We start from the raw sequence: 14,049 nt of genomic DNA, 5'->3' as shown, positions 1-14,049 counted from the left end.
ACACTTTCACAGGAATGTATGGAAGATTCCTGAGGATATACTGGGATGTGACATTAAGCAGTTGGTAGTATGTACTTAGGAGGTTAAAGGGATATTCCAGGATATATTAACTAGTGTTTCAAATCCTAATAACATCCCATATGCTGTCAAGGGGTTTAATTTGATTATTTGTAAGTGCAATTAATAAATTGGAAAACTCAAGAATACATTTCAAGGCTGTACTGTGCTTACCGTCCGAAATTCTGTCAAAGATTTGCTTTTATTACAATTTCTGAATTTTTTTTATTGAAATGCGTACTTTTTATGTCCTGTATACAAGTGATGTAGAACTGTTTGCACTTTGGGGTAGATTAATTTGTGTAAAAGTAATTTTACAAATATCATTAGTTAAATTTGTTGTGAGTAAGGATTCGTTGTGATAAAATAAAATTACAAAATTAGAGAATTATCGTTTTTGAACACCAATTTCTTTGCTATTGTACTTTATGAGTAAAATTTAAAAATTACTCATTTGATTTATTTCATAAAGAGCACTTAGAAAGGAAATGCAAGGCAAATATAAAATCTTGAATAAATTCATTCTTTTCTCCTCCCGCAGGCAGGAGAAAAAATTTATTTATTTATTTTGTAGTTGTAACTTGTGTTTTGTCTTATACAATATGTAGTTTCGAATAGAAATTAAATAGCTTATTAATACAATTAAATAGTTTCTCTGAAAACTTAGAAGATTTTCATAATTTGCTTCTCGAGTTCCCGAGCTGGCTAGATCACTGAATTCTGGTAGTTCAACCGACTTTGGGTCCTATCCCAGGCGAACAGGAGTTGTCTGCATGGTAGGTTTTCGTGGTTTTTCACCATGTGTAACGAGCCAGTTTCTCTCAGAAAGTCCTCCATGAAGGCATCCTTCCTCTTGGCAGATATCTCTCGTAGCTTTATCATATTCAAATACCCCAAACTTCATAATTTGTTTCTCTTTAGTTTGAATTAAAGTTAGTTATTGATGAATGAAAGATACCACAATTATTTTAAATAAATATAGTCTAAAATCTTAATATAACTATCGATATGTTTGAATTGCAAAATATAGCCGACAAAAATGACTTGCAGGGACTAAACCTTAGATTTCAAATAAAAAATAAATATTTTTTATTTAGTTGATAAACATTTTCATTAAAAAAAATTACGGCCGTTAACAGAACGTGCATTTGGCCGGCATGCAGTTGGGGTCAATGCAATTAAATCAATACGCTTGGTTCCCCAACATATTCGTAATTCAAGGCCTATTGTAGTCTTTTTAGGTGTCGCTTGCGAGAAAATCTTAACTTGCGCCTATGCGTGTCGTTTATGCTTGAGGCCGGCTCAGATCATAATATTATTGCTCCTGATATAAACATCTCTTCGATACTCGTTATATACAAAGTAAAAGCATCTCAATCAATGAATTTAATGAATACATTTTAAAAATTAAACGTAGAGCCATTATATTAATTTATATTTCATGGGGTACTTTAAAATAAATTTTTAAACTGCTACCGATGGAATACACTTGCACGATATTTGTACGAAAGAATAAAAGCAGGATAGAACATTTATAAAATGTTTAGAAAAGATAATTTCACGTAACCTTAATGTCGTACCCCATTCTGCAACCAATGTTCATTCAAAATGAAGGCCGTTAAGTTGCCTGTGTAGTGCTGCCATCTATTAGAGAAATTAAAATTTACAAATATCATGCTTTAGCTTATATGTGTAATGCTGCCATCTAGTGAAGTTCATTCTAACTAATTACTTAAACGATCATATTCCAATCTAAAATGAAAATGAATATCATTTTTCAGGTTTTTTACCGATAGAAGATGTACTTTTCTTTATTTCTGTTTATATGTTGTTTTTTAGAGAAACATAGATTAAGAATTCCTTGTGCTGATATGAAATTTTGTAATATGATACGAATAACTATTTTTTCACAAATCGATACAAATATCTTATTGTTTATAAATTTCAGTGGAATGTTATTCATGTATTAAAATAAAATGTTTATTAAATATATATTTATTTAAAATATATTAAATTAATCAAATTATATGTTAAAATGTAGTCTGTATATTAAATAAAAGTTTTATTTAGTTATTATATAAAAATAATAATATATCTAAATATTTTATACCGCAATTGAATGCAAAATCTAATTTTTAAAATCGGAATTATGGGATGACATTTTTGGCTAGGCAGTGGTCAAACGATCATTCTGCACCGAGATAAAAAAAAAAATAAGTTATAGCAATAGAAGCATCTTTTATTACTTACAATAATGACATAAATAAAAATTTAAGTGTATTTCATATCACATGGATTAAATTTACTATAAATTAAATAACTTACATGTATAACGAAAAGTTTTTAAAAAAATCTAATATGAATAATAAGTACGCTCCTTGTTTCTAAAATCAAACTATTTAAATAATATTTAATAAATTATTCAGTTAAGTAAAACAAAATTAAACGTTCAGGAGGAAAATTAAGGATTATTCTGAGCAATGAAAAATCTGAGAACTGGAAATTCGCCGAGACAAAACTGTGGTTTCTGGTAGCATAATATTGCGGGACTGTGAAAATAGAACTAAACTGTAGAGTTTTCTAATATTTAAAATTTTAAATAAAAATGACAGTTTGGTAGCTGTAATTTTTTAGTTTAATTAATTTATTTAGTTAATTTTCGTTCCTGTGGGTTTTTTTCGTTTCAGTAGTATTATGGTTTAACAATAGTATTAAGGAACGCTTTTATGGAAAATATTATTTTACGATTACATATTTTCGTCACTGTTCCTCATCAACTTAACAATTATGACATTTTTGAGAAATGGTAATTTTACGCTATGAAAAACCGATCTTTTACGGGCTTCAAGTAAATTTTGTCAACAGAAAATATAAGTAATGTGTTTTTGTAGTATCTGAGTATACATAGAAATAAAACATATTTAGTGTACAAATGCGCTCTGAAATGAATGAAAGTTCTGACTTTAAGTATGCAGGACATTGAGTCATAGACATGTAGGCGAATATTTGAGAAGAGCATGGTTCTAATAGCCATCGTGTGTTTCTTATCAGAATGAAATTCAAGCTACTTAATTAATTACAATATTTTATTATGGTATGTAAAGAAAAATTTAAAAAAAGTATAATATATTATTACCAATTTGATTTGAAGCATACTAATAACCAGTAAAGTGAATGCAGGCGTAAATTTAAATCTCTCAGTTAGACATGACTATGATAATAAGCTACAGTTATGTAGTTTATATTGTAACGTCGTCCAACTCTCGGGATGGAAGGTATTGAGACAAGTTGTCTTTTCGATTTATTTTAAAATTTAGCACGTGAAGTTCCAGATTATAACGCGGTCTGAATTAGTAAGCGAAAACAATACTGAAGCTTTTTTTTTTTTTTTTTTTGAATTTTGCTTTGGTTCACTATGAATGCCGGTTCAATTACAAATCATTGCCACCAAATATTAGAGCCCTGTATTGCATTTAAAGAAATTAAGTAATGAAGAATCTGCATGAATGTATGTATGTTTCTCGCATTGTGATAAAACAACGGTAGCCAGAGACATCAAATCAAAAATCCTCTACCGAATATGGGTCTTGGAAGCACTAATTTGGAATTTATTTTATTATCTACTTCATATTTTGTAAAACTTTAACGACTTTGTAAATGAAATTTCAAACATAGTTAGTACTGTAAAGACTCAAAATTATGAACTTGAAAATGCAAACATTTAGGTACTTTTCGCTACGAGAGCAAGAAAATTGCACTGGGTATTAACACTAGTCTCAACGAATTTAAATCACATGATTGTAAACAAAAAAAGAATCTGCAATAGCTTAGGTATAAAATCAGGAGATAAATACTGATATCACTGCTTAATCTATATATGTCTAAAATACGTACAGAAACACCAAAAGTATACACAATGTTGCATTGACAGCTGTTAAAGACCAGAATGCAAATGAAAAAGTACCAGAATATATAAACGTGTGATAAAAATAATATAACGTATAGTTTAGGATTCGGCACTAAAACAGAAGACCGTCCTTTCCATCAAAAAGAACTAGAGCTAGAATTAGGAGATAAATTACTATTGATTTATAAATTATTATTCATAAGAAATATATTAATTATTAGCTCAAGAATACTAATAAATCTGCAACCTGCCAGGAGTTCTGGTGCATATTTCGATTAGCAAACTCAACGATTTCAAGGTAGAGCAATGGCAACAGTGTACGGAAAAAAATTATCTCCAGCGCGAGAGACTGTGTTACGGACATGCTAAAGATATGCTCATTTTAAAATTATTTTGCGGTATTGGTTTTGAACTGAATTTTATGTTTTAAATGCGAAGAACATGATATTTAATAAATAAAGGTAACACTCAAAACGTAAAAAAACGCCCTCTTGGGCGTAATGTAAAATCTGAAAGCTTTCAGATTTAATTAATTAATTTATTTTTGCACAAAGGAAAGACAAAGCTTCCCCGGGATGCAAGAAGCGCCTAATTTCAACGGGATCTTTCAGATAATTATCGTTCTTTATTTGCAAAGCGAGAAGTGGATACTCCCAGCAGGGGTGATACCCAAAATGGCCTCCTTTAAGGATTTAACTTGCCGCCTTCGACCCTGGCATGGAAGTAAGAAAGGACTTACTTCCTACCTCCCACACAACACATACAAGTTTGCCGGAAAAGCTGCGTTTTTCCCAATGGAAACTCGCTAATTTTCGAACACACGTTATTTTCACGAAATATACGGAAATTTCACAAAAATTTGTTGTGCGGCTTATTCAGTGTTTGAGAAGTGTTATAATTCTATATAGTGCCATAATTAAGCTCGTTGCTCTCATTCTGAAATTTCATTTATCAAAATGCTCAGTTATAAGACCCCACCAAATATTAGAACAAAAATATAGCAAAGTAAGTGAAGATCTTATTTATGAGTAACTATGGTATATTATTGATATAAAAACATTTGGATATTAGATAAAAGCCCCGTATCTGGATGAACATTTTTAAAATCCGTTTAAATTATCATTAAAACTCATTAAAATAATTCACTTAAATTTGGCTTCGAACAGTAGAATTTGCAGGATTTTTTCATTTTTTCCCCCTTTTTTAATGAAGACTATTAGATGCTTTCTCCTGACCATGTGAAGAAACCACAAAAAAAAGAAAAAGAGGAAAATAGTCTGAAAAGAGGGAAATAGTTCTCATGTAGCTGATGTTTTACAGAACGCAGAATTATTTGGTTACCTTCTTTTACTTATGCAGTTGGAAAACATCGTTATCTGGAATTTCTTAAATTTGTTTCTTTCATTTCTCGTGGCTATAAAACACTTCAGTGCACATTATGCATAATCGGCGATATACTCGATCTGTCTAAAAATATGAACTACAAAACTATTTTATTGATTGAGTTATTACAGTGTTTGCATTCCTAAGTTAGGGGAACAATGAAGTTAGCTCAAGGAAGGTGGGCGAATGAATGGTGAGCATACAATATCCTATCGAACGGCTCCGAAAAGTGTGCAACATTTCTCAACAGGCTATTTCTCTGTAATCTTTCTGAAATATATCATCATAGATCTTTTATTATGAATACGCAATCTTGCGTCTGCCTGATAGACGTCAAGAGTTTGCAGATAATGAGGATTTCTTGTCCTTGAATAATGAAAGTAAACTCAAGTATAAATTAAAAACTTATTTTAGTTACTCAGCACCGCCTAGTATCCCTTAAGCAGATGCTTACAGGGGCGTAGCTAGAGGTGGGCATCTGTCCCCGGGCGCAGAATCAAAGGTGCGCCAAACTGATGTTGCGACATTTTAGAATTAAATGTTTTCCATTCTTGGCAAGCAGAGGGGGTGCGAAATCTTCAGTTGTCCCTGGGCGCTGTAAACCTTAGCTACGACTATGGATGCTTAGCACTGAAATCACCAGTAACTAATATAATTTTCATTATATACGGACATTTAGCCTTGAATGATAACTAGAAGTATATTAATGTCAGATAAAAGCGAACAACACTCTTCTATTACAATTAATGAAGACGGACTGTTTAATCAAAAGAGCCATTACTTGCTGTTGTATGTAACATTGCATGGACAGTAGAAGAGGGGAATTAATACTTTTGATTTTTTTTAATTGGAGTGATATTTTCTACTACATAAAGCGAAAACCGCTCAAACTTTATTTAATTATTATAGATTTATTTGAATCCAATTCTTCTTTTAAAATATGCCCCAGAACTACTAGCAGGCTGCAGATTTATTAGTATTCTTGAGCTAATAATTAATATATTTCTTAGGAATAATAATTTATAAATCAATAGTAATTTATCTCCTAATTCGTTTTGATGGAATGGACGATCTTCTGTTTTAGTGCCGAATCCTAAGCTAGTATATGTTATAATTATTTTTATCACACGTTTATATATTCAGGTATTTTTTCGTTTGCATTCGGGTCTTTAACGGCTGTCTATGCAACATTTTGTATACTTTTGGTGTTTCTGTACGTATTTTAAACATACAGATTAAGCAGTGATATCAGTATCTATCTCCTGATGTTATACCTAAGCTATTGCAGATTCTTTTCTTGTCTACAATCATGTGATTTAAATTCGTTGGGACTAGTATTAATACCCAGTGCAATTTTCTTGTTCTCGTAGCGAAAGCTACCTCAATGTTTGCATTTTCCAGTTCATAGTTTTGAGTCTTTACAGTATTAGATATGTTTTCTTCATGGTACATTATTAGATAAGGATTTAATTTCTTTGCTTTTTTAGTCTCAACTAATATTCGCAGTTTGGAGCTTTTGCTAATTGCCTCTTCTGTCAACCGAATATCATATTTCGACAGTCCAAAAGAAGAACCCCCTTGCTAGACACTATCTTAATCTTTACTTTAAGTAGTTGGATCGATATTACAAACTAGAGCAACCCTTACCTCTTTTGATATTGCGTGGTCTTCTTAGTATGGGCACACTTATAGTTTGAACAGATTTATGATATTGCGTGGTCTTCCTAGTATGGACAGACTTATTTGATATTGCGTGGTATTCTTAGTTTGGACATTTACTTATTGTTTGTGGTTTTTACTCTGAAAAAGCAACAAGGTCTTGACTGAGACTTGACCATTGCCTATATTTTGGACATTATTGCGTGATAATGCTTATATAGATTGTTCTTCATTTTCAAGTATGTCCTAATTGTCATTCTAAAAGCGCTGTGTATTGTCTGTTCTACTATTAGACCGGATGCATCTCTGATTATAACTTTACTATCGATTTTACTAACTTCTCCAGCTCTTTAGAAGTTGTTGGTAATTTCCTGGAGCCTTCCTAGCTGAAGTGTTAAGACTCAGCTAATGAAATGATGGTGAATGTCATTAGTAGCCTTCTTGGACATCACTTAATTTGACCAATAAATAATATTGTAACACCGTCCTAAACTGTAGAACGAACGCCTGTAACTTCAATGAAATTATACCTTCTTTACACGGAATCTTCGATGACTTCTCTGAGCAAACTCCTCTATACTAGGAAAAAAAAAAAGAATCCAGGACGGGGAAGGGAGATTGTGGAAAATGCCCTGTGAGCGTTTGCTAGTCGACTCTGAGGCTCACATCGACATGTTCTTTCGGTGGAAGAGGAATTATCGTCTCTATCGACAATTACAATTATAAATCTGCAAACTCCAATGATAACTTCGGTTGTTTCTCAAACAGTGCATCTTTGCCACAACTAAGCTGTTTTAACTGTTATCTGTGAAACAAACAAATCTTACTTATGTCTAATCAAAACTGTCATATAATCACTGGAAAAAGAAATCAATTCTAGTTTATCACGATATGTCTAAGCACAGAGTAGAATATTTGCATAAAGTTCTAATTAAGTAAAATAAAACTGTATTTTGTCAGAATTTCAATTTAAACTCGTATTATTTCCTGTCATTAAAATCCTTTTTAATTACAACAGTATTTCTTAAGTTTTGTTAATTCATGATTTCATTTTATGTCTGGGCTTCTTTTCAGACAGCCGGAAAGGCAGGAATGGCGAGCACATGGGTTTGAGTGAATTTCCTCAAAAGAGTATAAAAGACCATGATGGCTACGGCGGTAAGTCGTCCTACTACTCTTCACCCGCGAGGAAACCACTCGCTATGGCGTCCGGATCTCAAAGAGGTAATCAACAAAGAAATCTATCAGTGTAAGACTTAAGCAATGATAAAAAGTAAAAATTGATGTTAAATTTTATTAAAATTCAATAATATTCCCTTATTCAATTTGCAGCAAATAAGTCGCAGCGTATGTTGCAATCTGCAACCAAATGGCCGGCAGTCGTCAAAATATTTCTCACTTCTTAAAAAGTCAACAGTTATTAAAATATTTTGAGGAAAAGGCGAAAATATGATAGAATATAACACTAAAACATGACTGTTCAGGGCACTTTTAGAGAACGGCAAGCTATACGTGAATTTGATTAGGATTATCGATTATCTGGCGACAATTTGCAACATACGTTGATGAGCTATCGAGAATTTTGGCACTGAAACTGTTCAAATATTTGGGATCGAAATAATTAGATAGCTTCAATTTTGCAGTATTCGATCAGGGACTGAGCCCATTTCGTTATTATAAACAATTTCCTGAAATTGATATAAGAATGCTTTCTTCTTGAATCGTTCTTGAAGAACGATTTAAGTCACAAAACGCATCCATCTCTTTATCTTACTGAATAATAAAATCGGTGCTAATTTATCTTAATTTAATACTGATCTTTTCTCTGTAACTTTTTCCGTCAGAGTATTTAACTATTATAAACGCTTATACTATGACATACTTACTTAAGTTGTTCATTGGATTTAAACATCTTAAACAAAAATTGACTAATGCAGCTAAAAACCACAAAAATTCTTTTGACAAAAAGTAAAATCTGTTTAAAGAATTTATGAGGGAAATAACTACTCCAAAAATGCAAATATATTGACTGGTGGCCTATTATTTTAAGCTGAGATTTTAAACCTCGTGACTGACAGAATTAACAGTAAGGTGTTTTTTCTATAGAATCCTGGTAGTAATTATGTATTTAAAATGCAACTTCTGTTTGTTCTCGAAAACAGTGAAAAACTTAATAAATTTGGTTTAAGCATCTGTTCAAAGTAATCCGTGTCACATGAAGGAACATAAAAGAATCAAAAATCCCCACACTTTCTACTTTAACATAGTGCCCACTGACTACATTTAAACTGTAAATATTATTCATTGAATTCAATAATAAGCATATACCAAAACGCCAGAGAAGTATTAACGCATAACAACTCCATCACCAGCTCTCTAAAATACATTTTCATCTATAAATTTAATTTATTGTTCAATGCAACCGTATTACCAAGGTTTAATAAGTTTACAAGCATCATCTATATATGCATGCCGCAATAACCCATAATTAATCAAATAATAATTTTTGTTAAGTTCGTGATTTAGAAGAACCCATGGATTAGGAATGTAATTAACAATAAGATGACTTGAAAGACCAAAAACAATATAATAAAAAAATAATAGTAAGGAAAGAAAAGTACTACAATATTTGATTTATGTTTTATTTCTAACTTCTCTACAGTTACAAATACATTAAGAAATAAAATACACATTCTCTGAATATCAATCAATCAGTTTAATTTTATTTTGACCGGCCAATCAAGGATTACATTAGTAACTTTAAATCATTTCGACCAATTTAGAACCTATGCCTACAGTTCTTCAGTATACCTCTAATGCACACATTATCAGATTACACTTGTAAAGGCAACAGGTTTTTTTGAAGCAGGACATATGAAAAATGTGCATTGCCCTCGCCGGGAGTCAAACTCACTGTAGAGTGATAAGGTTATTCTGAAGCAGGAGGCGTGAAAAAAATGAGCAATGCGCTCGCCGGGACTCGATACTGGACCTCTCGAATGGGCACCGAGTGTGCTACCGTTACACCACAATGGCATACTGGAAGGAGGGAAAAAATACCTTATACAATAAGAAATTGAACTTCTTAAGCTTTTTTTAAATAATTAAATAGCTTTTTAATTATTTTATTTCGGAAGCCATTAACAAAGCATTATTTACATAATATGTTTATTTCTGGAAAGGTAAGTTACAATAAACTAGATAATGTTTATATTTCCAACAATATTTTTTACAGTACATATCTATCTCAAGGTGATACGATAAACATGATCAAGTACTTGAAAATGAATTATAAGTTATTATTTCACATATCTGTATTCTTTTGTTGTTTCCGTAACAGAATCTTCGAAGAATCACTGAAAATAGTTGGCACCTAAGTATTTATTATTTTCTGAGCAGCAGTTCTCTTATTCCTTCCGCTCAACCAGCTATGTTTATCTCTAACTATTCTCTGCAGTCCTGGAATATTAATTTGCTATTTGTTTGTCAATTAAACCTTAACTCTAGCCAGTCATTTGTTAATTAAGTCTTCATTATCCAACGATAACAGAGCAAAAATTTGTAAGAATTCTCCCGATAAGAATACAAATCTGCAACGGAAAAATTTTAAAGTTTTTAGTTCAAACACTGATGGAAATTTTCTTTATTAACTTATGTTTTACTGCCAACCTTGTTTCTTTTCATAAGAAACTTTTCTTTCCTTCGCAGAAGAGAAAATGCTAGCGACCTGTTTTAAATAACAGGAAAGTATTGAAATTTTTCGCCGCAATTTCTGTCACGGTTAAGAGTCAAATCTCCTATTACCGTCCGTTGATCATTCGAAACAAACAACACTGGCAAAAAAGTATTCTTCCTTTTTCGCAATACAGCTGCATACTGCGCCCCCATATCCTTCTTTTTTCAGTTAAATAATAACCTACCTTAAGTTACTAAACTTAACGAAACCTTACTCAAAAACTTGGGATTCAACTCATTCAAGATTTCGATAACTTCATTGCTAATTAAAATTTCTGGGTAATCAAAAAATTTTAAACTAATTTAAATTTCTATCATATATAATGTCATACGATATTTGCTTCATTTATTATTTCAGCATTACATGTCCATCCTTAAATTTCAAGCTATAAAGTGCCTTAATAGCTTTTACAGACTAAATTTATAAAGAATGAATTTATGAAGAATTTAATTTGCATTTATTGAATAAACCTATTTTATTGAGACACCTTCATAATTCTGTATATATGTTCGTCTCAGCCAATATTATTTGTTGATCAGTGCAACTTTATGCATCCAGATTGCGTGGGGGAGTAAAAAATAGAGATGATGCCGTTCCCCACAAAACGAAAATGTGCAATTAGTAATACACTAATATTGGTGTATAAAGACTCCATAAAGTATTTGTATTATGATACGACTGAAACTTTAATCAAAAGTTTGAATTTTTATAAAAAACATTCCTGAAAAAACATATAATATAAAGTTTTTTTCTGAATGATTGCTCAAAGGATATGAAATCACTAAATAGATCGACGATATATAAGTTCTAATTACCCAGATGCAATATAAAGTAAAATGCTGTAAAAACTATATGTAACAGGAAAATATTGATTTTCATTTCATATATTTTATTTAATTCTGCATTTGGAATTATAATAACTAATTAGAGATTTATAATATATGCTAGTGCTGAAAACCTTGTGAATAATCCGGTATATTTAACGAATTAGTTGGAGTTCAAATTATAATAACAATTACACATTACATTCTGGGAATGGCTGGACCTAGAAAGAAAAACTTTGAAAAGATGTAGTAAACTCATTCAAGTTATCAGGAATTCGAATTCTCGAAAACATTCCAATCGTTTTTTCTTACTTGATATTTTCGAGACGTCATGTTTGTTCAAATATACTATAATTAATTTTTATTATCTGATTTTGAATTTGCAAAAGTTAACTTTATGTAAAATTTTTCACGAGTTCCATTTCTACAATTGCAGCTAATTATGAAAGGGAAAAAAAAGAAGTCATTAAATTCTTTTGTTTCATCAAAAACGGCATGTTGTAGATCGTGATCTCAAATATAACATAAGTGTTTTTGTTAGTATTTGTGGCAAAAGCTTTTTGATTGTTGGAGATTTGTCCTCCTTTGGAGCTGATGTTTTTTTTGTTCTCTTTCAGGAGTTCCAGGAGACACATCTCTAACAATCAAAAAGTATTCAGGCTGGTCCTGATCCCTTCGTAGTGATCTTCTATGAACTCATTGAATCAAAAAGCTGCTGTTTATTGGAAGAATGGAATCCCTTATTTTAAACGTTCATCATGTTGTATTTTTCACTAATACATGTCCATTGTTTGTATATTCAATAAATTTTAATTGTACACAATTGATATGTACATTTTTTATCCTAGTGGGATATGACATAATGCTAGCAAATATTTAATGATATCTTTAAAAATAAGGAGTTTTTTCAATGTATTATTTAAATACCAGGCATATGGACTTTCAAATGTCAAGCCCATGCATGTATGTTTCAACAGTTAATCGACACATTGTAGTATTACTTTGATGTATAGGTTTCATTTTTTACCATTGTACTTTTACTGATTTAAATGTTAAACTATTTCCATAATGCATCACACCTCAATTTCCATACAAAACTCATTTTTTCTCAACTTTCTGATATGGTTTGGATGTTATTGTTTCTGGTATGGTTTGGGTTGGTGGTTTAATGTATTATACTTATCCACAAATGTTTTCAGTTGATCATTGCGCTTCCGGAGAACCTGGCATGAAGTGTATTCGCTGGCAGTATGAAAATAAGATGCGCTGTAGCTGCACCATCTGGGAAATATCCCATGTATAGAAAAACCATTCAATTAAGACTCTAATTGGCAAATTTTATCATGCTTGCAACATATAGTTTAGCGTTTTTATGTGAATGATGATGCCATGTCACCTATTTGACATTTTCTAGTGAAATTCTCTATAAACACGTGGTACTATACACCTCGAAGATGACATCCGTCCTAGTTCTTGCCGTACGAAATTGAACGTCATTTCTGCTGAAATCAGTTACATTGGCATACAAGACCTGTTGTTCAGTACATATTATTTTCTTTTGTTACACGATATTTTGAATAGCACAGTATTACATATGAACACTCTTATAACATAAATCAATATTATATATAAGTGAAATTATATTGTATGTATACACATATATGCATTTGTGAGTGCATTAAATGAATACTACATTTGGTGTATAAATAAGTCAAATGTAATACATTTAAGTGATGACAATCAAACACGTGGTACTGTACTTCGAGAGTGTTTCTGTGGGGATCAAGATTGATCAGGTTCTTCAAACGCTTCTCATCAAAATGCGATGAGCGAGAGTGCATGTCATCCTACGGATCAAAATTTGCATTCCGGGAAATGTCGATCCTTTTCTCCACCGTCTTTTCATCAGTAGTTTGCTCTTCATGCACATCACAGATTTATTCGAAAGCTTCTGCAGTAGTTGAAACTTCGTTGCACTCGTATAGAAGAATATGTTGGAGACATCTCTTCTTTTCAATAAATTCACACTTCATTTTACAATTCATACTTCAGGCCTGAGTTAGTCGAAATAAACAACTACAACTGGTCTTATTAAATGCCAGAATCTTAAAAATATTCTGTAAACAACATTATAAATATATTCATTAACCTAATAGTGAGTGTCATTGACACCATTAACTGGGTTAAATGCCATCTGGTGTATCAGCAATGCCTATGCAGTAAAAATGTGACGGAAGAATCGTGAAGAATCAAAATCCTAAATTTGGCACCTGCAATATTACGGAGAATATGAGGAAAGGCAGCCACTCTCATTAAATATATTTCCAGGGATTTTACACCAGCAGAATGCAAAGATAATTAAGAAATTTTATTTTTACTTCATTGTTACTAAAAACTTTAGCGAATGAAGAATAACTGTTTTTAATAGTCTTTGTACTACTGCTCCACCTTTTTTGCTAAAGCTGTTTTTTCATGCACGCCAA

The 14,049-nt window shown here is 31.5% G+C and overlaps 1 protein-coding gene across 2 annotated transcripts in view; it reads left to right on the top strand.

Annotated features, from left to right (window-relative positions):
* Positions 1-14,049, top strand: part of LOC118201867 (cell adhesion molecule Dscam1-like) — a 476,421-nt gene that overhangs the window by 384,183 nt on the left and 78,189 nt on the right. Inside the window, exons 24-25 of one of the 2 annotated variants that reach the window (XM_085815871.1) lie at positions 8,081-8,230; positions 12,184-12,383. In XM_085815871.1, the coding sequence (XP_085671997.1) occupies positions 8,081-8,230; positions 12,184-12,236 (203 nt within the window). In that variant the 3' untranslated portion in view covers positions 12,237-12,383. Of the gene's footprint in view, positions 1-8,080; positions 8,231-12,183; positions 12,384-14,049 lie in introns of those variants that run through there. The other variant, XM_085815870.1, reaches the window with a different exon arrangement.

This window comes from Stegodyphus dumicola, chromosome 4, assembly GCF_044657685.1.
Source record: "Stegodyphus dumicola isolate Sdum_Otavi_A_Nest chromosome 4, ASM4465768v1".
NCBI lineage: Eukaryota > Metazoa > Arthropoda > Arachnida > Araneae > Eresidae > Stegodyphus > Stegodyphus dumicola.
Note: the sequence above shows the minus strand (reverse complement) of the source record. Positions and strands in the feature narration are given on the sequence as shown.